Source organism: Prinia subflava, chromosome 1 (assembly GCF_021018805.1).
Source record: "Prinia subflava isolate CZ2003 ecotype Zambia chromosome 1, Cam_Psub_1.2, whole genome shotgun sequence".
In the NCBI taxonomy this organism is placed as follows: Eukaryota; Metazoa; Chordata; class Aves; order Passeriformes; family Cisticolidae; genus Prinia; species Prinia subflava.
In genome coordinates, this window is record NC_086247.1 from 91,341,703 (window position 1) to 91,367,342 (window position 25,640).

General features: G+C 39.9%; 3 protein-coding genes across 7 annotated transcripts in view; 2 read left to right on the top strand and 1 right to left on the bottom strand.

Moving 5' to 3' along the window:
* Nucleotides 1-877: 877 nt before the first annotated feature.
* On the bottom strand, nucleotides 878-18,112 carry DEK (DEK proto-oncogene). The gene is made up of 11 exons (XM_063403295.1): nucleotides 17,919-18,112; nucleotides 16,093-16,242; nucleotides 14,307-14,408; nucleotides 13,678-13,787; nucleotides 11,706-11,800; nucleotides 10,214-10,334; nucleotides 8,989-9,171; nucleotides 7,039-7,171; nucleotides 4,658-4,806; nucleotides 3,322-3,390; nucleotides 878-2,435 (listed from the first exon to the last, which is right to left on the bottom strand). The coding sequence occupies exons 2-11, from the start codon at nucleotides 16,229-16,231 to the stop codon at nucleotides 2,424-2,426; spliced, it is 1,113 nt and encodes a 370-aa protein (XP_063259365.1). The 5' UTR covers nucleotides 16,232-16,242; nucleotides 17,919-18,112; the 3' UTR covers nucleotides 878-2,423.
* On the top strand, nucleotides 17,225-23,941 carry LOC134564991 (basic proline-rich protein-like). Its single transcript, XM_063424631.1, has 4 exons — nucleotides 17,225-17,234; nucleotides 17,589-18,313; nucleotides 18,725-19,069; nucleotides 23,294-23,941. The coding sequence occupies exons 1-4, from the start codon at nucleotides 17,225-17,227 to the stop codon at nucleotides 23,939-23,941; spliced, it is 1,728 nt and encodes a 575-aa protein (XP_063280701.1).
* Nucleotides 23,571-25,640, top strand: part of RNF144B (ring finger protein 144B) — a 90,103-nt gene continuing 88,033 nt past the window's right edge. For 2 of the 5 annotated variants that reach the window (XM_063403366.1, XM_063403394.1), the window contains exon 1: nucleotides 23,571-23,708. The gene's annotated coding sequence lies outside the window, so the exon portion shown is untranslated. Of the gene's footprint in view, nucleotides 23,709-23,736; nucleotides 24,069-25,640 lie in introns of those variants that run through there. The other 3 variants (XM_063403402.1, XM_063403384.1, XM_063403375.1) reach the window with 3 other exon arrangements.

A 25,640-nucleotide genomic window follows, 5' to 3' on the forward strand; every position in this document is an offset into this window, starting at 1 on the left:
CAATTGTCAGGGCATTACCTTAACCATCTGGAAGGTACATACCTGAACAATTTATTCCGTTATCTTTTATCCAGTTAACCCATTTCTATTTTTTGAGACTCTGTGAACAGGATTTCAATCCTTGACCAGATGTGCTTCTAATCCAACAGCATCAAGATAAGCAGGACATTTTATTTACCTTTTAGAACTGTCTTGCAGCCTTTCTCTCAGTTGCAGAAAGAACTGGAATCCGGTATCAGGTGCAGCCAGACTGCTACAGATTAGCAAGGAAACAGGCATTTCTTCTCCTCCAGGACTAACACTGAGTTGTTAAGAGGTTTAAACAAAGTATTTGAAGGATGTCAAGTTCATTTCCATTCCATCTGTGCAATTCCAAAGTGGCAACTAATGCACATATACAATCAATAGAAGTATGCTATCCTTTTCTAAGTTTTCATTAGAATTTAAACTATTTAAAAATGTTTATACTTAAGAGTTGTGATTCTTAAAAACACTTTCTGACTCATATAATTAAAACTGACTAGTACATTTACATAAAAATCAAAAGGCAGTTCAACTATTTGTAAAACATCAAAACTTAATAAAAGTAACTTCCTGCTCTTAAGACTGACTTGGAAATTTTAGATGTTTTTAACTGCAAATTAAATTCTTTCTGCTAAGATAGTTCAGAGACAAAAACCCCCAAAAAACCAAAACAAAACACAAATCAACCTCACAGAAGATATAAAATCCTGGTATGAGTGCATACATTTCAGCAATGTCTTCTAAAGTAGAGAAGCCAGTATTTTCTAGCAGATGAGATAAAGACAAACAACCTTTTTCCTGTATAGGCTTTTTTTTTTACTATACATGTAAGCAAATGTTAGATTAAAACTGATTTACATTTTTGTGAAAGACATTTATTGAATACAAAAAAATCCCCATTACATTCAGCCTTATTATAAATGATTACACGCAAAGAAATTCAAAAGTGTGTAAGACCAACAGTTTAACTGGCTGAACATTTTTGGAATTTAGATAATTTATGAACCCTTAATTCTCAACTGTACAATAATAAAATCCAAAAAAATATGCTTTGTCTTTCCAGCAATACTTGTCAGAGGGATTCTGTGCTCATGGTGTGAATGGCAGCCCACACTTGGACAGTACAGAGCACTGTCACACAGCTCTTAGTTTCATGATTTATTTCCCATATTAGAAACAAGGAGTATGGAGAAAACCTAAACAAAAATTTATGCAAAGAGTTCGTTTTGATCCTAAAAGCTGCCAGCCAAAGTTCAAGACTGCAGGCTTAAAGTACCACTGTCCATCCTTAGGCAATGAAGGTCAGGTTCAGAAAAGCCTTCCCACACTGAAGAGAGGTTGAGCACATTCACATCAGTGTTGCCTGATTTGGAAGCCCTACAGTGGAATTCCAAAGCTATCAAGCCTCCAGCTGTATATCTTGGATAACCACTTCTGAGATGCTAGGCCATCAGGTCAAGACACTATGATGGAAGATATTGTGCCAAGTGAACTCTTGAAATTTCCCTATTGCCTTTGGAGGGATTTTATTTACTACATCCAAGATATTGAAACAATGTCTGTAGTCTTTAAACAAAAGTTAAACTACAGGTATAAGCCTACAGCTTAGTTTCTGTACAAGGTAAGATGAGACAAATGAGGAAACCTCAGCTCATTTTCATGAAACTTCTGCACACCACTTGTTATCGCTGCCTCACACTGACATTCCATGTCATAAATTCAAAGATACCAAGATTAAAAACTGATTTGCACAAAAGAAATTTGAAATAACTTTATATACACAACAATAAGCCTTTTAAAAGTACAAAAATAACATCTATATGCCAATTAGTTACCATGCTGTGAAAGTTCTTTCAGTGCCTACACATGCAAGACTGTAATCTAGATTCAGAATAATTCCGTTTCTGTAGAATGTATCAGAATATAAAAGAGATTAATACGTGACTAACTCTTCTCATTGTCAGAAGTAATATGTATTCAAAATATCTTTGTAACCAATACTGCAATATTCCAGTCTCTGCATGTATACGTGTAGATAAGCAGCTTTCATCTTAGTCGATTTTAAAATCTCCTGTATGCTGGTAGTCCACACTAAAAAGCTACAATGGCTCTAATGAATCTAGTCATACAACGCATTCAAAATGTACAAAACTATAAAAAAGGGAACATTTATTGCCATGCATGAAACTAAAAATTGCATCAAATGCAGTTCTGTTTAAAAAAAACCAAAACAACCACATAAAGCAATTTACATTAACACTCTTAACATTAGATCAGCAGAATTAGCTCTGACTAAATACCACAAGGGTAAGACACATTCCTTTTGCTGGTGCCTATCAGATCTTGAAATCCATGGAAACATAAACCCAGGAATCTTCGTTTCCCACAGTCAAATCAGATCATGAAATCAACTGAAAAGAGAAGTGTATTAGTTTTCTCCTTTTTCTCAATCCAATCACATAACCTCTCCTTTTGTATCAAATTATCATGAAAACACACTCTCTGCTATCACAAAAAACCCCAAACCATCCCTAGAGCAGACAAATTGCTTTCTCATGCCTTTGCTGATAGTGACACAGTTACGCATAAGACATAAACACAGCAATTCTAGATAGCCATGTACCAACGTCTCCAAGTGAAGGCACAAGAAAATGAAGTTACTTTATTAACTCCACTAAGTGAACCTCACTTCTGTAGTTACATTTTTAGTTTCAGGGCAAGCAAAAATAACGAAACCTGATTTTTTTTTTTACAAATTAGAAACCTCAGATTGGACAATAAACCCTCTGTCATAAGTACAGCAGATAAGGCCTGATCTTCAGCACAGCAAACTACCAGGAGCACACAGAGAAAAGTATCCATCTTTATTCCCTTTTGCCTTAGCTGACAGGTCTGCAGAGCTTGTAGAGCCTCATGCATTGTTGTCTATGAGTGTATGTGACCAGTGCCTGAATTAGAGTGCATCTTGCAGCCAAGGTTGTAATTTAAAGCAAATACACAGCTTTCGGAGTACAAGTCATTAAAAACTATGATAACATTAATTCTAGTTATGCTTACCAAAGAAATGCATAAGAGTAGTAGTGGCATGCTAAGAAAATAATCTGAAGCAATTATTTTTTTAAAGAGGGAAACACAAGGGAAAAAAACCTTAACCAAACATCAAAGGTTTAAGTGAGCACTAAACTTCCAGTGTTATACAAGAAGCTATTAAAACTGGAGTAAGAGGATGCCACACCAGGCTGAAAAAAAAAGAACCCACCCCAACCCAGAATATTTTCTAAATAATAAAATCTTTACCTCTTTGACTGTTTTTTTAATGAAGTCTTTTCTGTCAGATAAATCATAACTAGGATATTTTTCATACACCTAAAAAAAAGTAAAAACAAAACCACAAAACAAACCTCAAATTACTTTCATTCAATGGATTGTATGAATAGAAGAAGCTTAAATGGAATTAGGGCAAAAACTGATGTTGGTACTTCTGCTACTACAACTGCCAAAATGCCCTCTGTTAATTAGGGAAAGACAAGCTTATTTTCCTGTTATTATTTCGACCACATAAATATTTAAATGCATTTACTCCTTTACGTTTGGTCACTGACTAAACTGGTACTATAATTTTTTACATCAACAAACTGAAATGCCTAGCTTGCCAAGTCACACAAGTAGGAATTCTCCAATTTTTGTTTTAAATGCTCTCTTAGGTAGTTAGATAGCCCTGCATTAATTAGTGTAGGAAGCAAAACAATTAATGCAAAATAAATAAGCCTTGGTATTTGATAGTAAGTAAAACTGTGATCCTTTCAAGAGACTAACAGAAGAGTCAACACATTTGAGTGCTACTGTACAACTACTCTTAACAGGGTGGGACAGGACCAACCAAACAAAAAACAGATGCCAACACTGACAACCAATTCACACTATTTTATTTCAGCATACCAAATTTCAGACATCTAGAATGACTATAAATATGAAAAGAAGTTACATACAGTTTTGCCATAACTTCTAGTTTAGTTTTCTCAAGACAATGTCTTGAAATTACCAGGAAAACCAAACATGTGAGTTAACCAGAAAATATCAAGGTAACTGTTGTTTGTGTTTTGGTCACTTTTCCCCGCCTTTCCCTTTTCTGGCCACACGGTTCCCACCTGTTCTGACAATTAATGGATTTCTTGCTGAACTGATTCAACTCACTAACTCAGCTGAGAATTACTGTGATAGATGCTGACAGGCGACAGCTGAGTGGACTTAGAATGTATGACGAGTGAGTGTGCAAGGTGAGCAGCAGAAATGTACAGAGCACAGGACACAGCCCTCCCTGTGGACACTGCAAAGCTGCTGTCTAAACATAGCAGGTATCTTCACTGTCACACACAGCACTTGCTTTGGAGGTAATACTGCTACTTCCCAGGTAGCTAATTTTAGTATTTCCCTTTTAATGCTGGTATCAGTGTTGCATATCTAAAGATTAAAGCTCTCATTGTTATAGCTATTAACAAGTAAATCAGCCAATGCAAAACTACTTTCTGAATAACAGGGCAGAGTACAAGCCTCCCTTTCTGAAATGCTGGTAAAAGTCAGTTCACAAACAATCGACTACCTATAAAGAGACTGCAAAATTGTCTTTACTCACCTCCTTGCAGATTTGTTTCATTGTAACCTCCTCCAAGTTTGCATTGGCCAACAAATTCTTGACAGTTTCCTTCAGTTCTTCATCTGTGGGTGGTTTCTTCAGTTTTTTTATTAAAGGTTCATCATCTGAACTATCCTCAGACTCGCTTTCTAAATATGAAGAAGAATTTGAATTGTAATAGGTTTTCAGTTTGTCTGTTTTCCTCCTAAAAAGCAGAAGCCATCAGAACTTTCCACAAACATCCAATCCAGATGTTTTCCTTTAAAACAGACATCTTGCTAGACCATCCATTTAAAAACCAAGCTAATGCTATCAGTACTACATTTATTTATGAATTTGTGTAATTATTGATGAACCTTAAGTTTACAAAACAACAGGAACTCTAAAAAGTATGGGACTAATTTAATCTGTCAAACTAATGAAAAAGACTTATTATTACAACAATTTTAATTCAGGTATTATGGCCCTAAGAAAATAAAAAAGTAATTATCTCCTTTAAATAGGATTTTTTATTTCTTTTTTTCCCCTAGCAGTGTGGTACACTAGGATCTTGTAATTTTGCAAACTTACTATCAGAAACACCATGAGAATAAATAAGGAGAACTTTGTAAATGAAGTTAAGTGAAGGAGCACAGGACATTCCTACAATCTTTTCCAGCAGAAAAGGAATTAGACTGAATGATTCCACCATCCACTCAGTTCCTCTACTGCCAACAAGACAAAATTCAGAGCAGATGCCAAACTAGATAATGACCTTACAGAATGACCTACTTAATATTTTGATTTTGATACTTCAAAAAAACCCTGGAAACAGAAATGCAGGAGGAATAAATAAGAAATTACGAATATATTATGTAATTTACAGGAAAAACACATTTATAGTATTTATGTACACATAAATGCTGATGACAAAATAAGGTGTACACACAACTCAGCGACATTTAGAAGTCAAACTGAAAATACACTGAGTTGAGCAACAGCCAGTTACTATGCTGAGAAATAAGGCTGTGAAAGAAATTTAGTACAATTCTATGTCTAAAAGTTTACCTGTACCTTTTTGCAAAGCACTGACAAGAAGGGTAACTAATATGATGTAATGCTTGTGCTGCAGCATGCATATGCCAGTATTAAACAAAGTACTTTTGCAGTATGGATATAAACTGCATTAGTAACTCAGACTACAATTGTGACAGACTTTGCTACTATCACAGAGGGTCAGAGAATTTAAGGTGGGAAAGGATCTCTGGAGATCATATGGTGCCAAAGCTGCTACTTGGAACAAGGCCACATGGAGCTGGTTACTTGGGCCCCTGCCAGGCTGATGTCCAAACATCTCCACCAGTGGGGATTCCACTGCTTCTCCAGGCCCCTTTTCTGTGACCACCCACATGGTAAAGTTTCTTCCCCTAACAAATAACTGCAGTTTCCCTGGTGGCAATTTGTGCCTGTCACCTCCCATCCTCTCCCCATGCACCTCCAAGCAGAGCCTGGCCCTGCCTTGCCCAGACTCTCCCATTTGGGACTTGCACGCTGCAGGATGATCCCCCTTCCTCTGTCCCTTCCACAGGCTGAATGGGCCCAGCTCCCTCTGCCTTCCCTCCTCCTGTGCTCCAGCCCCCTCACCATGTTCGTGCCCCTCCGCTGGACTCACTCCACGGTGTCCATGCCTGCCTTGCCCTAGGGAGCCCCCAGCTCCCAGGTGCTGAACAGGTGCCAGTCCCCTCCCAGAGCTGCTGGCCCCACACTTGCTGCAAGAGCCCCGAGCGCTGCCGGAGCTCCTTATCTGAGTGCCCATTGCTGAACGGCCTCACCGAGCGTCTGCAAGAACCATCCAGCCCTGGCCAGGCCCTGTTTGCAAAGGGGCTTAGCAAGACACCACCGTCCCCACCCTCACTGCTGTAATCTTTACAGAGCTATTAAGAAACTCAGTGGCTGTATACCCTTTATGTGAGATTGGTGAAAACCAACTGCAAAAGGACGCATGGAGAAACCGTATCTCTGTTAACAGAAAACCTGTATCAAGCTGCTGAACACAGCAAAGACACACACGGGGTTACTTGGTTACACACCACTAGATCAGTTACAAAATTTGCATAAGGCCACTATAGAGGCCCAAAGAGAACTCTACCAATGTTCTTCCAGCAAAATGGACACCTTGGCTGATACTTTCAGTCTATTATACATGTGCACACTGCAGGAAATACACCCAAACCAACAGGGTTTTTATTAAATACTGTTTCAAGGAAAGAAACATCAGGTAGCAAACCAACAATTTAACAAATTCCATTTTCTTTCACAGTATTTGTGCAAAAGTTTGCTTTCTGATAAGCATGCCAGTTAAGCTACAAGGCAATACATGATGAAAAATTTAAAGCATTTACCTTTTCTAGAACTGTTCTGGTTTTTCTTAGTAGTGCTGCTATCTGCCTTCTTGACATTTGCACCCTTCACAGCTTTCTTGGTTTTAGAAGTCATCTTTTTAGATTTTTCTCTTTTAGATGCTTTTCTAGGGGGCTACAAAAAGAAAATCAGAAAATTAAATAGGTATTACTTGAACAATCCCTGACTCTTTTCCATAAAAAAAAACTTTCCACTCTGAGGACAACTTACTCCAGCTACTCCATGCCTAGGTTTCCAACAGAGCTGGTGCAGCAAAACAAATACACTTCCTACATCTTTCTACCTGTATTATATCAAAAGCTGTCATAAACCTAACTCTTTCAAAAATGCTGCAATGTTAAAGCTGTACAGACAGACATTTTTCATTTCACCAGGTTGTATTTTGAAACTAATTTGACAAACCACTGCTTTTGTAATAATTAAGCTTTTATTCCATGCACCTGAATTCAGTTTCTGAAGACTTCAGTCCACTCAGCCATTGCAGACACACCTAACTCCTACCTTCCGAAAGACGGCAAAGATGACGCACTCAGATCAACGGAGTTCACTGCTATGCCTTTTGTTTGTTACAATTTTGTTTGTTTGGAGGGTTTGAGATTTTTATTTGTTTTTTTTCGTTTTTTAATAAATGAGTTCTTGGAAAAAAGACAACTCCTGCCTCTGAAAGAGATTCTCCTCTCCTCACAGCAGAAACCCTTTTTTCCCCTGAAGAAATTAACACATATGTCAACTTCTAGTATTTCAGGTCTCTTTCAGTGTTTATAAGTAAAGAAAAAGGCACAGTAAGAATTAAGGTTGTTTCATGGAGGCATAGGAACTTCCTTGAACTATCTTTTTACATTAAACCCAACATCTATCAAAATGACCCCAACAAAACCAATTGTTAAGTTACATTAATTGCCTTTTAACAAAAGATTGCTAGTATTTCCTATCACTCAGGCTATTAACCTAACACACTTCCATTTCAACAGACAGAATGTAACCCAAGTAAACAGTGGCCTTACGTTACAGCCAAGGGTTCCATAGTTTCCATAAAGAACTTTCTTGGACACCAGCGGTTTGACTAATTGCACTTTGTTGTTGAGGGCTCTGATAAGGAGTGATGGTTTTAAACCTAAGGAGGGTTGATTTAGAGGAGAAATAAGGAAGAATTTCTTTTTCAATGAGAGTGGTGAAATACTCAAACAGGTTGCCCAGAGAGGTGGTGAATGCCCATCCCTGGAAACATTCAAGGCCAGGCTGAATGAGGCAACCTGATCCAGTTGAAGATGCCCCTGCTCATTGCAGGAGGATTGGACTGGATGACCTTTAACAGGTTCTTTCCAACTCAAACTATTCCATGATTTGATGCGTCTTGTCTAGTACGCAAAAAGTTTTAAAGAAAACACAAAATACAATTAGATTAAGACACTTTCAGAGATTGCAGGGATCTTTCTGGGGCTGCCTACTATGTTGCTAACTTTAAAAAACAAAAGCTGAAGAGAGAGCTATAAAATCCAAGAGGAATATGGAAAAAAGATCTCAAAGCAATGCAGTCAGATAGGTCAGTGACTCCTACTGAATTCGAAGTTAAGTCCTAATTATCAAATCAAACACTGCATTATGAAATTACAGTAAAGCCATCACAAGCCATCACACATATAAGAAATAAAATCAATTACACCAGGAATCCTGGCTGTCCCAAAATGACACAATGGCACAACACAGCAAATGGTTTTATAAGGTGCACATATACACTCAAGAACCAGAACTTCTGTCTTTTATCTAAATGATTCTCTAAATTCAACACACTAAGAATTAAAAAGACCTCTTACAAATAACAGATGTATCCCCTTTCCTTTTATTTAAATATCACTTACTCCCCAACTTTGTGTTCCAAGAGTAACCAATTAATAGCAATGACAATGTTGAAAAACAAAATGACTCATTACCTCATCTTCACTTTCTTTTTCTTCTGAAGACTCATCCTTTTCCTTTTTTTCATCCTCTTCACTACTGGATTCATCTGATAAGATCTCTGGGCACTTGGTGCGTTTTGCTTTTCTTGTTGTTCCAGAGCTACTGCGCTCTTTTTTACCACCTTTGCTCTGTGGTTTTTTGGACTTGGGCAATGGCTGAGAGACAAGAGATGTGTGTAATCCAAGTAGGTATACAAAAGTGTAAAAAGATAAACTCTTTCAAATAACATGAAAGAATATTGAAAAAATATAGAGAGGTCTTAACACAACCCTGGACTATTTTATGTACACTTAAATAATATTTTGCAGTAAGCAAATATTCACTATTGAGACAGAGCTAAGCAAAATGAAATTTCAGTTCTAAGCTAAGTGCACCTCTTCCCTAAGGAAGCAAATCTTCAGACTGGGCCTTTAGAGAAGGGAAGCAAGAAAAGTTACTTCTAGATTGTTCTTTTACCTACGAAAATGTTCTTTTACCTACAAAATAAAACAAATCTTCTAAGTCAGCTGACAACTCAGAAGACTTAAAGGCGAGAATTTTGTCACATCTCATGCAAACCTGCATTTTGCTGTAACTCAGTACCTGTGTCCCTAAAGCAGCATGCTGACACCTTATTCACATCACTTCCCAGTGTTTGTTGGGAATAGATTTAATTTCCTGAGCAACAGTGCAACTACTTTAGTATTACTTTTAGATTAAAAACTGAAAGTCCAAGAAATTAACAACAGAGTTTAGCAGTCTTGGCACTCTGAATTTAGTGCACTAGCAAAATCAAAGTTTTTGTACCCTGCGAAAAATTCCATTTGGTGATGTCCAAATGTGGTAACACACATTTGCCAAATACAGCAAACACAGGTAACATCTGACACTTGATTTTCCTCCACCCACAAAGCAGAGGCTAACTGGTATTTGGGAATGGATATCCTAATAAGCTCCATATGGTGAGCTCACACTTCTGTGCACTAACAGTGTGTAATAGGTACACCTACATATAAACAGAATTTCTATTGAGGTCCTCACCCCATTATGGACACCTGCAATAGTAGAACTACTCTCTTTCAAGAAGTCATTCCTACTTCAGTAACTTAGAACAGTAATTGTATTATCACTGGAAATAAGCAAACTGAGCAATAGAGAACAGATGTATTTTCCATCAGAACAGAGCTATAAAAGCAAGTATAACAACCTGCATCTCACCTTGCCCGAAGATTTTGGATGCATTAGGAAGTTTAATATTCTGGTTACGAGCTCACTATTAACTCCTGATCTTTCCAAGTCAAGAACTTCACAGATACTTTTCAACATTGCATTTCTAAATCTGTAGGGGAAAAAAAAGAAAAAAGAAAAAAAAAGATTCAGTATCACATCCTAAACAGTCAACCTACGACTGCTAGAAGCTGCTGTCTGGTTTACAAAGTCAATTACACTTCCAGTCTTACCTATAGCTAAGCAAAAAATCACCACCATATTTCATAAAACAAAATAAAACAATTCCCAAATCTTTATGTCCGTATAATAGAATATTTTAAAAAAGTTAAGAAATCATAGTAAAAAAAGTATTACATTCTTTATGATCTATAGCCCGAATAGTAAGGTTCTGCAAAATACATCTTCACCTTTGTTCATCTTGTTCAATGCTGTTAAAATATTACACGCAAGTGTAAAATCTGGGCAGAAATCAACCACAGAGGCAGAACAAATTAAACTGATCAACAGTTTGTGTTCCACACAGAGCTACAAACAGCAGCAGAAGCACCACAGTAACACAAGCACACAGGGCTCTGCACCTTCATATGCACTCAATGCAACCAGGTGTCAGAATATTTGCTGAAGACTAAATTAGCGATTGTTTCATATGGAAAACATGAAAAAAAGAAGTGCAAATTACTTTATTTTGCAACCCTTTTTTGGTAAAGGGAATTATCCAATTAAACCCATGGGAAATAGTCAAAACTCCCATCAGGAGTGTTTTTCTTCTGGATTTCCATGTATTTGACAAACTGTACTCCTGGAGAACTGCTTATCTGAAGAAGAAAAAATCGAAAATTCCAAGTTCTGGAAGCTTTTCCACTGTCAACAAACAGGCTCTAAAAATCTCCACAACTTTAGAATATATTGAGTAAATGTTATTATGGAAGGGCATTTTAAACCCTTTCAGTCCAGCCAAAACTAAGCTGCAGCAGCTTCTCTCGTTGATGGAAAAGCAGCTTATGAAAGGAGACAGTAGAAAAGAAAGAAAAAAAGTTTGTGAGACTAGTTGCTACAGCAGTTCTAGTATGTTTAATATATAATAAGCAGAAGTTGCTTTGATTCTGAAGGAGGAAGGTTTTGAGGCACAGAAGGATTCAGGTTTGCACCACGAATAAAGCACAACATGTTCACAATGCTTGCCTCGGGGAAATAATGCCTTCCTCTCACTTGGCAGAAGAATCTGCTAGTTAGCATGCAATAGTTAAAGCCAGGAATGTAGGAATTGTGAATAAAATGTTCACAATTTAACTCTTAATAAAATTCAAGCTGTATTAAGAGACCAGTTTGTGTGATTAAAATGAATTCAGAAAAAAATTACAGAGCTCTAGTGAAAAGCCACCTGGCTTATATCTTATATTTAATCTCAAGTAAAATTTTGGAAGGAAAAAAACCAAAGAGTGCATGAATCAAGCTTTGTTAAGTATCAAGAGATCATTACTTTTTTAACATCTCTTCCTTCTTTTTATATTGGTCACTTCCTTTTTCAAATGGAAACCCACTGAACTGACCCACATTCTTCTTTAGGGATGCAACCTAGAACAGAGCACACAGATTAGTTTCCATTGCAAGCAGTTTAAAAGATTTCATCCGACTACAATTGTTAACCTTTCAAACAAGAAAAATCTGTTCTAGTATTTAGCTTTCTGTTGACAAAGCTACACCTTTTAAGTTATAAACTATATGGATTATGCTTTTACTTGACAGACAAACTACAACAATTAAGTCCAACTTCTTGTGACTGTGGTACTTTTAATAACTTACTAGACAAAGTCACTTGCCATTTCAGGTTCATTTAGAATGAACTGCATGATGATTTACACGTTTGCAAAACTATAACATTACAAAACCTGTTGCATGCTTTGTGTCATGTAATTTGTTACAAAATAGGGAATTTTGTTTTTTAGTCTATAATCTGCTAAAGTAGATTTGCTTTACTAGCTATTCTGAAGTCTTACATAGGACCATGACTGTATTTTTGAACCTCTTATTTAGTAGGACTAATTTTTGCATTTATGTACCACCCAATCTACAACTACCATTACACTTGATGTCTGATCTGAGTTGAAATTCTGTTGCAACAGCCCTTACAACAGGAAAATTGCTCCCATCAAGATCACAAAAGTATTTAAGTTCTTTGTTTTCACTTCATCTCCTTTTACCAAGAAAAAAAACATTAAAAAGTAACCCTAGATCTCTTGATCTTCTGAGATCTTTATAACACTATCAAGAATAATTTAAACTAGCTTTCAATACTTCTACAAGTTTTGTTTCTTCTGTCTCTCCACTGGTTTATAATTTTACAAAAGCTCCTTTTCCAAAGAGCTTTCTCAAGCACCTAAAAAAAAATTTGCAGGTGATACTGGTATATTTTATTAAAAATGTTAATTGCAATTAAAAGTACACACAAATATGTGCATACAAGACAAGATCTGACCTCCACTATATTAAACAGTATTCTGAGCTCTCAAAAACTTTGATTAAATGTAGTTTTGACTGAAACTATACTGATATATTCTTTTTCTGAATACTTGTGGCAACAGATCATTCCTTGTCATTTAAACAAACATTGAATCAGAGTCAGAGGTCTGAGAAATTACAGCTAGCATGCATGTGTACTAGTGCTATTCAATTTCTGGTTTCTGTGCTAGCTGTTCAAGTCTTCAAAATATACAAAGATATTTTTTAAAGTTCCAATAACTATAGAGAATGTATAGAAATAGTACAATTTAATCTGCCTCAATTTCACATTTTGCCTCCATTAGCAAGGAAAACAGGTCATATTTACCCTGAATTTTAAGGCACAATCAGTGATACATAAATCACTCCAAGAAAGATTTGCCATTATATTTTTAAGTGTCATTCTAAAATACAAAACAGACAATACCATATTTTGATTATCTTAGGAAAACTGTTACATTTAAAATCTTAATAGTGATTTTAAATCACAATAGTGATTTTAAACACAAAAGTGATTTTCATCACTTTTATCTTTCTACTGCTTAGTGCAAACAAAGAGAAAAATAGTAGATAAGTAGCAAAATGTTAATATATGGAGTATTTTGAGTGCCATCTGCATGTGAGCAGCTTTTAGCATGTGAACCATGAATTATTTCCAACTCATCCTTGTAAGGTAATTCACTATTCCTCCATTTGAAAAAAAAATCAAATCTACTTTCAAGAGATTTTTTATTTAGTACATCCTGCTACAGAATTTTTGTAAGAGAGTTTATAGGAGTTAAACAGAAGGGTTACTTAACTCGTCCTGCAAATACCATTTTCTAAGTAGCTTGTAATAAACAGCACTTCAGAAATAGATCCATATGAGCAATTGTAAAAAACTGCACTACAAACATTTGTATGTGTTTGTAATACATGAAAACTAATGGATATAACAAGGCTGAAATTCTTACAGTGCCTGGCCTGTTGTAGAGGAGTTTGTGCAGGTTCCTGAGTTCATCTGTCTTCTTTTTACTCAGAAAGAACTGTATCCTCTCAATTTCACAGAGTTTTTGTCCTTTTCCTGAAACAATTAAAATAATTCATCACATTCGTTTTTACCTATGGTTATAATTTAAAGTTTCTACTGGTGTTTTTTGTTTTTTTTTTTTAAGCAAAGGAGTTCCTTAAAAACAGCATCAACTTTAGAATAGATCAAACATTAAGCAGGCTCTTTCCTATCAGTTAGGCATCCTGGCAGGCTCTTTACCTGCTTGATACTACTTTACCTTACTTGATACTACTTAGATCAGGGTACAAGGATTTGGCATTTCTCTCTATTCTGGCTGCTCCTGCCTTTGTTAGTAGTGGTGAAGTACTGAAGATCCTATTCCAAGTAAGTTTAAACATCATGTAACTCTTTTACAGTTTAAACTGATGCTACAGAAAAAAAGAAGGTTTTCATTTAATAGCCTTATTATTTTAAAAAGGATCATGACTCATGAATTAGGCCTCACCTACAACAAATCAGTAATTTCATCCTTTTAGAGTTTTCATTATCATTCCCAACACTCATAATTCGTATGTGAGAAGTCGAGCTTACCTGGTGTAATTGTAAAAGGTTCCTTCTGCAGTGAGGACACTTGCATGGTCAGTCGGTCAACCTTCTTCTTCTCCCTTTTTCCTTCAACAATGAGACTCTTCTCTGCAAAAGACAGCTTCCTTAAACACGATATTCTTCATTGCAGATCTGAATGAATTTACAGGCAACACAACACTGACTCCTCCAAATAACAAATCAAAAGTGGATGATGATATAACCAGGCACTATGACACTTTCAGACCTTTGGCTAACAAGCCAATGTGATTCTACAGAGCTGCATGTACATAACTACAAGTCTCTCTAGTTCCTCACCACAATCCTGTCTCCAAGCTAACCTCGAAGACAAGACCAGGCATTTCCTAAAGGTAACTTCACCGTGATGGAGACTGCAGGACTGTGAGTTTTCAGAAACCCATCCTTCTCTCCTTTCAGCGTCCTTTTCAGACACGAAACTGACCCTGTCTGCACATTCTCCTTGGATGCTGCAGCCAGTATGCACACAGCTCCACACACAGCACTCTGAAGAATACTACCACCAGGTGAGCAAAAGCAGGGTCCAGGAGGCCTGCACACAGATTCGTTTCCCACTATTGGACTGGAGAAATCACCCATTCCAGCAGGAGAGGCAGAAGCACAAGTGTAGTGGGACTGTATTGCACATCCCAGGGTACAGAGAAGCACTCTGCAGGACACAATATGAGTGTCACTAACACTACAAGAATATTATTCCCAGTAATTCTGCTACTACTTACTAATGAATACATTTATATTGTTTCATGTATACCCTGCACATAGCAAATTTAATGATACCACTCCAAAGAAAAAACTAAAGCTTCACCTAAACATTTCATACTAAAATACTTGACCTCAAGCAATATTTTCCATAGAGCTAAACAGATGGGCTGTCCTGACTTTAACATCTGAAAGCAGCTTCAAAATCTGTATGAACACAATCAAAACTAGTGCAAAAAGAATTGTTTTTCTGAAAATCCAATGCTAATTACTCCATTGTTTTCCAAACAGCATAATCTGTCTTCTTTCTACTATCTTTCCTAAAGATAAACTTTATCTTTCAAGAATCCAAGAGCATAAGTGACTTGGTTTTCACTGTGCCACATTACAGCTGTATTTCCACAAATGCTTTCCTTTTGAAAACAGACATCTGGAGACTTCACAATAGGAATTAACATTTTTTCATAGTGGTTCCTTCATCTTGTTTTGTTCTCCTTGACTACCTTCAATTACATGCCACAACAAAAAACTTGCCTTGCTCACTCATCCCAACATATTTTTTATTAGTACAATTTTTTATTACCAAAATTAGTCTAAAGGTATTTCCGCTCACCCAATACAATTACATTTGGATATCCAGAAAATTAATTCACTGTAGTTAAGCAAAGAAATCCGTATTGTTTCCAAAGCTACTGCACACTTCAATGTTTCTCTTTTGCAAACACAGATTACTTTAGAGTGTTACTGGCAAAAAATAATTTGATAAGGGACACTACCTCCTATTATCATCGAAAAATTTACACAACAACAACAAAAAAATCCTTAGTATAGAAGTCCAGGATGCTAGCAATTCCTTCCATCTTTTCTGAGATAAATCAGCACCCCTGTTTTTAGCACTGCCTGTTATAGTCTACTGGGAAGCTATTATGACCTGTGAGAGACATGCACCATGGAATCTCCTCCATAATTGTACAATTAGCCAAAATCACAGGAGACTGCATTCAATAGCTTGGCATTCATTAAAGAACAACCTATTCAACAGAAAAACAAGTACCCTTTTCTTCTTCCTCCTCTTCCTCTTCTTCTTCTTCATCTTCATCACTTTCCTCAGCTTTGTTTTCAGTTTCAGGTTGCTTCTCATCTGTTTTTTCTGACGACATTGTATCTTCTTTTGATGAATCAACAGAAGACATGGTGTATGCTTCTGTAGAAAGAGTTGGGGAAAGCATCATCAGTAGAACAACATCTATGAAAAACACAGGAATCCTGCTTTCAAAAATTATGTTCTTGTGCAGCAGAAGCAGTGTGCTGGGACTGTGATTGTTCGCATTTTCTAATCACTAAGGCGGTCAGCATACACACAATACACACAACTTTTAAGAAGAAATTGCCATCCATTCTGCAACTAGTCTGGTTAAGAACACTCTAAGAGGTTATAAATTCTAATCACACACAAGTCTTCAAGCTGCTTTTGTGAAGCATTCGGAAACACCCACTCAAAGCAGCTGATACTGTTACCTATTAAAAACTGCAGTGTTTTAAGATATCACAATTTTACAGTACCCTGCTAAAAACCTAATACTTATTTTTGATCATGGTTAACTATGCATACAAGTTTCCTAGGAACTTAAACAAGTTACTTATTTAGGCGGGGAATGAGAACAGAAACATTAAAAAAAAAAAAAAAAGTTGCAAGCAATTCAGGAAAGAGTTAATACTGTTTTCGTAATCCAGACAGCTGCTGCATCTCTGAGCATGAAAATACTTCCTGGTTTTAATTTGTAGACCTACAACAAAAAAGAATAAATGCTTCATACTGAGCATATTTAAGAGTCTTTTCTTAGCATCTGAAATGGCCAATACGTGAACTTTAAAACGCAAATATCTTAGTTCAGCAGGTACCATTCCCCTACTAACAGAAAATGTCTATCTTATAGAGCAAGATCACCATATATTTCATTTCTTAAAATTCTAGCTTTCAAAAATTTTCACTGTTTAGATCCGGAACAGTAATTCAGACAATTAACCATCTTCTTTCTGCAATATTAAAGCCAGTATTATCTGCAAGAGATCAGGTGCAATAAGTAACATTTAAATCTCCTGCTTATATGCAGCATTAGCAGGTGCCAGAGATCAGTCGTTTTCCAAATGACAGAAAACGTGAGTTAGTATTTATTACCAGTAGTATGGGGGAAAGTAAAGTTTCCTGGCTAAATCACCAGGAAAAAAATCTATCTTTCAAGGTATTATTACCAGTATTTAATGTGTAATAAGTAATCCGGCATTTTCACGGTAATTACTGACTTTTACTTTAAGGCATGAGTTAAAGCAAGAGAAGCACTACAAGCTGTCTTTCCTTCCCCCTTCAATGAGAACAGAAGGGGAAAAGTTAGAGACTTCTTAGCTTTCCACCACCTGGGTTCGGGACGACGTTTTGCTCAGGGAAAAAAGGGTTCTGGGATCCACCTTTACCGGAAAAGGGTCTCCCGCTCTCGGCTTGGGCTTTTCAGACGGGGACTCTCCACCTGTCCCCCCTTCTCGATTTGTAAGCTGGATGCAAAGCCGACGGCGATGCGCAGCGCCCTGTGGCGCCGGCGGCCAAGGCGCCATCGCCTCCCGCTCCAGCCGTGCGCAGGACCGCTCCGCCTGCTCCCGCCGCTGGACACCGTAGCACCCAGGAAACACCTGGGGCAGGGGCCGGGAGGAAAGCAGCCCCGGTGACAAGCGCCCCGCACACGGCACGTCCCCGGGGCGGGACGGGAGCTGGGCGGCGGCGGCCGCGTTTCATTTCTCCGCGTCACAGTCCGTCCCCGCTCGGCCCGGGCGCGGCGAGGCGGGACCGCTCTCGGGCGCCGTTACGGCCATGGCGGCGGGACCCACCTCAGCTCGAGCCTCGGCTCCCTCCTCAGGCGCGGCGGCAGCAGCTGAAGGCGGCAGTTACCGCTGGACGAGGCGGGTCCGGGCGCAGCGACACACACGCGCCCCGCCGCGGCGCAGCCCGACAGCCGCCAGCCACTCTTTCCCTTTGCCTCTCCTTCTCCCTCTTCCCTCCCTCCCGGAATCAACAAGGTTTTCAAAATGGCGGGTTCTCGGGCGGCGAGGAGGAAGCGGGAAGGCGGCGGCCAATCAGCGCCCGCGGCCCGGCCGGCGCGGGGAGGGCAGGGGAGGGCGCGCGTCACGCGCGCCTGCCCGCCCGCCCGCCCGCGGTGACGTCAGGCCGCGCGCGGCGGCGGGCGCGCGCTCCCGCTGAGGGGAGGAGACGGGGGCGGGGAGCTGTGAGCGGCGCGACGTTGCGTTTTCCCTTTTAAAACTGGCATCGTCTGTAATTGCAGCGTTTTAATAAGGCTTCAAAATAAGGAATCCGCACCTCTTATCCTGCCTAAATTGGGCGGTGATTAATGTATGCTCCCCAGACTTTCCTTTTGTACACAGTATGTGAATTGTAGTGTTTCCCAGTACCTTTGGCACAGGTTGCCCAGAGAAGCTGGGGATGCCGCATCCCTGGAAGTGTTCGAGGCCAGGTTGGATGGCGCTCTGAGCAACCTGGGCTAGTGGAAGCTGTCCCTGCCTGCATCAGGTAGGTTGGGACTGGATGATCTCCAGGATCCCTTCCAACCCAAACCGTTCTACGTTTTTAAGTACTTAGTAGTATTTGTGTTACACATATATCCTACTTTTACTACCAGTTCTACGTGACTGCTTCTCGAGCGCGTACGACTAACAATTCCAAGGAGTGTGGCATTCTTCCCGCCTCCCCTGTACCGCCCCCGCGCGGCTCCTGCCCGCGGGCGCTGGTGCACAGCTCCCGCTCCCGCCGCTATCCCGTGCGTGCCATCCCGTGCGTGCCATCCCGTGCGTGCCATCCCGTGCGTGCCATCCCGTGCGTGCCATCCCGTGCGTGCCATCCCGTGCGTGCCATCCCGTGCGTGCCATCCCGGCCGCCGCGCCTCGCCCGGGCCCGCGCGGCTGCAACGGCCGCGCCTCGCCCGGGCCGCGCCGGGAGGCGCCCAACGGGAGGGGACGGCCGACGAGTGAGGTGCCCTCCTTGCTCCTGCAAAATGTAGGGCCACGGGCGGCCCCGAAAGAGCCGAGGGCCAGTCCCGCTCCCCACGCTGTGGCACGAGTTCAATTCTTGAGTTTAAGACTTAATCTTAGTGCCTGAGAGGAGGCCAGGCCGGTCTCCGTGTTGCCTTCGACCGGAGTCGGGAGTGCACACGGTGTGTTGAAGGAAAGCAGCCCGAACTAGCTAGTGCAGGTGACTTGTGTGAGAGCTGCGTTATCCCAAAAGCAGTTTCTTGGCTAGTGTGAGGAGCTGTAAGTATACAGCTCTTACTTGAAGAGGGACCAGGTAAAGGGACAGTAAAAGAGAGGAAAAGAGAAGAGTGTCGCACTTTTGTGAATTGTTCATTTTAGATGTATGTAAAGCATAGTCCCATGGAATTGGTAGTAAACCCAGGAAATACGTGTAACACGAATACTACAAAATACTTAGTATCAAAGAATGGTTTGGGTTGGAAGGGACCTTAAAGGTGCCAATCTTCCTGCTGTGGGCAGAGACACCTTCCCCTAGACCAGGCTGTTCAGACCCCATCCAGCCTGGCCTAGAACACTTCCAGGGACGAGGCATCCACGCTGCTCTGGGCAATCTGTAGGATAAACATATTAGGAAATACTACAATATATATACTGTGTATAGCAGGAAAGTCTGGGGAGTGTATATTAATCATCGCCCAATTAAGGAAGAGTGATGCAGATTCCTTACTTTAAAGCTGTTTTTAAAGCCAGTGCAATCACAGATGGTGGTCATTTTAAAAGGGAACAGTAAATTATTTACCAATAATACATAATTAGACAAGCTTATTGTTAACACAAAATAAGGAGACAAAAATATCATTGAGCCACAGGCTACACAAATGGCATGAGACAGATGTTTGAAGACAACAAACTACTTCCTGTAAGATGAATAGATTTGGATTAATTCAGAATTGTGACATAAGACATCCAAAGGCTGTGCTTCAGGTTGGGATGATAAATTAGACCATCATTTTGTAAAGAGGGATGTATTTACCCAATGGAGATGATTTGCCTAACTGAATTACGTATGTTGATATTCTACACATACCACATCCTTCATCTTGAGGAGAAATAGAAGATAATGGTTTCACTGATCCTTTTAGTGAAGTCATACCATTTTAGTAGCTGACAGACCCTTAAACATAAACGAAATCCAGTATTTTTGGAATTGATATACTCAGTGAATTTCATTTTGTCTCAGGTTCCTCTGGCAGGACTTCAACAGCTATGATAACTTCTCTTGATTGTGTTTTTTGAAACCTTCTCTGTCCTTCATATTATCTTTTTGGTTTACAGTTTTATGGAATAGTTTCAGTATGCTGTCCACAGCTTAATAATTGTTTTTTGCATCTCCCAGAAAAGAGTGAGACAATATGGGTTAAGAAGACTTCAGAAAAAATCTGCAAAGCTATAATTTGGGAGAAGGAGGGGACCAATTTGAAAAAAAAATCAGATATGTTTTAAAGGGAAATTTCTAAATTCAAGAAAATAGTTAGAAACTGGTTTATCTTCTCATTTTGACTGTGAGTAAGTGTGCTGATTCTCAATATACTGGTTTGGGATGATTTGCTGTATCAACACTACTATATTACTGTCTTCTCCCAGTCTGATGAAGTTCACTTAATTATATTATTTCAGCTGAGATTTGAAAGACCTGGATGAGATAATGATATTGGTATAAAATATTAGCATTATCTAAGGTGTTTAGACAGTGTAATGAAAGGTTCTAAATGCAACCTAAAAGCCCCAGTCCTGGAAGAAGGACAAATTGAAAAGGGCTAAGTCATTTGAAGCGGTTCTTAAGAGCTGTTTCCTATAGCGTGCTCTCCTTATTCCATCACAGAGAGGGTGCTCCTCTACTGTCAGAGTCCTAATGTTAAGGACACACATTAGAGTTTTGACAACTAGCTCCATCTGCAGATGCCAGTTCTGTGAAACACAGTTCTCTTGGAGGTACCTGGGGCTCACTTTTAGATATCAAAGGGTAGATTTCTTAGACATCATTGCTCAGTAGCATTAAATGGTGAAAACTGGTTTGAGGGGGCTGTAAAAAGGGGAAGCTGCATATTTCAGCATATATTGCAAGCTTGTATTTAATGCTCAAGTGCACCAGGCAGGGCAGTTTTAAATATCATCACTTGTCATTGTTAATTAATAAAAACAGCTCTGTTTTAAAAACAGTTACTTCAGAGCAGCTTGTATTAACAAGCAATGTTTATTGGCTCTCAGTATAGAGCACAAAACAACGTATGAGAAGCTTTTGGGAGCAGAAGTGTAGGCTTCCCTTTACAAAATCCCTCAGGGTTGCCTTTGTTTTCTTTCCTAAGTGACCTGTTACTGTAGTGTCCTGCCATCAGCACAGAAACTGGCAAGTCTGGTGTGGGCAAAACTACAGAAACGGTTGTCTGTGGATTGCAGAGAAAGTGTCCTGCATCCAAGTAAACACTAAGTACCTCTCATTTGGAATTTTATCCATAAAATACCACAGCAGCAATGATGATGGGATTATATTTTTTTAGTAATGTAGGTACTGCTGCTTTGTGTTCTTGTATGAGTCATTGAAATATATATTTGTGTGTGTCCACACTTCAGGGTTTTTTTGCCATGTGACAAGGTTTCCTAGAAATGTCAAAATGCCAGGCCTATGAAATTCTGAGAAAATTCTGTGCAAATGCCAAGTACATCTTTATTAACATTAGGAGTCGTGTATGGCTTTTGAATCTAAGGGTTATTTAATTGCTTCTGAAAGCAGGAATCTAAATATGAACCAATAATTGTGGTAATTATTACAATTTAAAAGACAAGAACTTGAAAACTATTTGAGTAGTATGCAGTTAAGTTGTGATATGATCAATAACCTAAGCTGAGAATCTTCAGGTGTTCACTGCACATTTGTGCAAGGTATTTCACATGTGTTGACTGATAAGAACTCTCAGTTTGCAGAGTTTCCTAAGGTGGTCCTGCATCCTACATTCATTTCCTACTTTATACCCCATCTAAGTGTTTCAGGATTAGTAAGGTATTGCATCCATCATCAGGCTTGTCATGCCTGACCCTTAAGAAGCCTAAAGAGTTGTCCCTGTAAATACAAATACTCGCAAACATGAAATGTGTAATCAATGTGAAATCAATCTAAACAGTTTCACTCTACTTTAGAAATCCCTTTTTGTGACATGATTCAGGGTATGTGCAAGTTTCAACAAAATTGTAAAGTACAAAGAAACATCAGAGATAGACAACGAATCAAAGTAGAATATAAAGGCTCATTTTTCATCTGTGTCTGAGTGACAACATTGTTGTGTTGTCAGACTGAGCTCTGTGTGGGGATTTCTGTTTACCTTCCACTTTACCATGAAGTCAAATCTTACTTTGCAGGGTTTGAAAATTACTGCCTTGTGTGTTTGGGAACACCTACAACTCTGTGCTCAGTCAAAGCATGCACAGCTTTTACGTGTTGTACAAAGTACTTAGATCTAATGCTAGATCCAGTATGTAGAAGGAAGAGCCTGGGAACTGTGCGCAGATGACCTGTAGCTCCCGCAGGCAACAGCCCTGAGGAACTCTGCTGTTGACAGCAAGGAGAGGGGTGTAAAAGAGTCCTTGCCTTAGTGCCCCACGCAGTTTTCACTATCGAGCTGTGTTCACAGCATGGTTTCCAGAGCAAAGCATGGCAAGGGCAGAATCTGACCCGCAGTGAATGCTCACTCCGTTACTGGCCTCCTGCTACCTTGGGACAGTGTTTCAATGAATAGTGCATGGATGTGCCAGCGAACTATGCAAATGTTATGTAACTCACACTTCGGAAAAAGAACCACTGTCCATTCATTTACACCCTAAGGTTTGAGTCTATAAATTTTCACTTGACACGTGTATAGGTATTTGTACAATTCATTTACAATTACACATTTTTGAACTTATTGTAAAAGGAAAACATTGCTGGGGCTATTACTACTTTACACTAGGAGGAGTTTACATGAAGCCCATCAGGTTGTACTACAAACTGAAACCGGTGGTTTTCCACACACATTGTGCATAGGTATTGGCAACCTGTATTTAAAAAAAAAACAAAACACCAAAGAATCAAAGATGAGAAAAAGAAAAACACCGTGGCTTTCTAATAATTTAAGGTGATCTTGGTAATAACTTGTCTTCCTGACATAATATAATTCGACGCTGTCCAGAAGACAAGAGGCTTTTCTTTCCCGAGCGAGGTCTTCCCGCACCAGCCGCCCGTTAGCGGTGGCACCCCCCCGGCACCGAGCCCTTCCGCCGCCGCGCTCACGACGTGCAGAATGAATTTGTCCTTTGTGGGACGCGGCGGCGGCAGCGCCGCCTGCAGCTGCACGCCCAGGACCGCCACCGGCAGCGGCCCCGGCGGCCGGAGCACCCCCGGCGGCCGGAGCACCCCCGGTCCCCGCTCTCGCCGCCAGCCCCGGGGCGGGAGGCAGATGCGCGGCGCGGGAGGGGAGCTGCGAGGGCGGCAGGACCCGAGCTCGGACCGGGGGCTCGCAGCAGCTCCCCGGCCGCCTTCCCGCGGGATACCGCCCCCGGAGTGCCGCCCGCCCCGCACCAGGAGAAACCCGCGGCCAGGCAAAGGTAGGGAGCGGCAGCGAGCGCCGGGACTCGGCCGCCCCGCATTGCCCGTGCCGAGCGGCCGCCGCGCCCCGGCAGCGGGAGGCGCTGCGCTCCCAGCGCCGGCGCCTCGCTCTTCCCCGGGGGGCCCGGGCAGGCAGCCACCGGCACCTGCAAGCGCGGGGAAGGGAGCCGAGCCCCTTCCCTCCTTCTCCCGAAGCTTGTACACCCCCGCCTTTCAGGTGAAGAGGAGGTGATTGCTGGCTCGAGGCATGTGTGTTAATTGCGCTACCTTCTGCAGAAGAGGTGAACTTTTAAAGTTTAACTGAAGTTTGCTTTGGGATTTGCGTGGGGTTCTTCTGGACTGGAAGCTTCGGAATGCAAGTATGCTCCAGGGCTAACATAATGGGATAATGGCATTTAGTGGGGATTTCGTTTTGCATCCTTGCAAGTAATGTTCTGAAGCCTAATTGAGGTTTCCTTTTTATTTTAAATAACATTCATTTATGCCTCCACTCTGTTGCTTGTAACTATTTTTCACGTACCTTTTCTTTAGGGATGCTTTGCTATGTGTAAGGTGCAAGTGCAACTCTACAAAAGCATCTTATCTTTGAAGAGACTACTGCTGTGATTAATCTTCACACTTCTCAGGTTCAGGCCCTTAGTGTTTACCATGAAATACATAAACTAGATGCAGAAATAAATATTAAAGTATCCAAGTGTTCCCAGTCCATAGTTGAAACAAGTGCATTTATTATATGGAAAAAGAAATCCCAACTGAAGTTGTTTAAAGGTTTATACATCTGGCTGTAATATTCAACCTACTTTCAAATTCCATGCAAATTCTGTATGAATCATGCCTTATTTTTAAATGAATGTAACTTTGCACTGAAAATATTCATAGCATATTAAGGTAATATCCATGGCCTGGCTTAGACTAACAAAAGCCATAAAGTTCAGTGTGGAAGCAATGCATTTATCCTCATTTCACCTCTGTATCCTGGGTTTCTAGGCATTTCTTCTCACAGATTATGTAGTTATTCATTGTTTGACCCTTGCAGGGCTTTAGGTTTAGTGAAGTAAGTAACTGCCAGGTGACCAAGTTCTGTTCCCAGCTACTTCAGACTTTACACCATGGTAACTTTATTTGTTTCAGAGCTGTCACTGCAGATTTACCTGACTGTAACTGGAGCCTGAATTTGTTCAATAGCTTCTGTCATATTTTTTTACTTTGCCAGCTGAAGTAGAAGTTTTTAATACAGGATTTGTATGTAAATTGGATAATGCACAGTATAATTGATTTCTGTCTTTACTAGGACTTGCAGAATTGGAAATATGCTTTTAGTAGAGACAAGAAACTGCAGAGCTGTTTTATGTGGCTAAAAGCTATAGGCTTTCAGTCCTGGTGACTTTCTGATATGACAGAACTAAAGGCTTTAGGGAAACTATTTTATGTGTACGCGCATAATAAACTTGCAAAGATGAGAGAAGCTTTTAAAGTGTTAGAAGAATCCCAGCAATGACTTTTTGAAGAGAGACAGTTTAAATATAAGAAGCTCATATTTTCCTTTCTTGTGGCTGGACTTCAGAGGCTTCACTGGTTTCTGCATCTGGCTTCCTCTTAGTGTGAGGTGGGCTCCACCATTGCCTAGGACACCAAGGAAAGTTGCAGGAAGCCTGCAGAGAGCTCCTGTAGGAGGGGTTTAGCATAGGACAGATGATTTACTGTTCTGTAGATAAGGTCTTGGTTTGTTCTTGTTCTGTGTTAATGTGTATTTAAGGAGGCATTTAGGTAAAGTTTGTTTTCAGTATAAGAACCCAGAAAGACATATTTTAAATTTTTAAAGTATGTAAAGGGAAAATACCTCATTTTATTTATTATGAAGAAATTTGATATTTAAGTATGAATGAATGGAAACGGATTGTCAAAATCTTACTTAAATGTTGTCACAATAC

Excerpts from the sequence above, each read along its gene's own strand:
- DEK (XM_063403295.1), bottom strand. The coding sequence starts at position 16,231 with ATGTCTTCTGTTGATTCATCAAAAGAAGATACAATGTCGTCAGAAAAA. Across the intron at positions 13,788-14,306 it reads ACCTTTTACAATTACACCAG|GAAAAGGACAAAAACTCTGT; the intron begins GTAAGCTCGACT and ends TAATTGTTTCAG. Across the intron at positions 11,801-13,677 it reads TCTACAACAGGCCAGGCACT|GTTGCATCCCTAAAGAAGAA; the intron begins GTAAGAATTTCA and ends GCTCTGTTCTAG.
- LOC134564991 (XM_063424631.1), top strand. Across the intron at positions 18,314-18,724 it reads GGAGACGGGGGCGGGGAGCT|TTCTACGTGACTGCTTCTCG; the intron begins GTGAGCGGCGCG and ends TTTTACTACCAG. Across the intron at positions 19,070-23,293 it reads CGGGAGGGGACGGCCGACGA|AAGACAAGAGGCTTTTCTTT; the intron begins GTGAGGTGCCCT and ends GACGCTGTCCAG.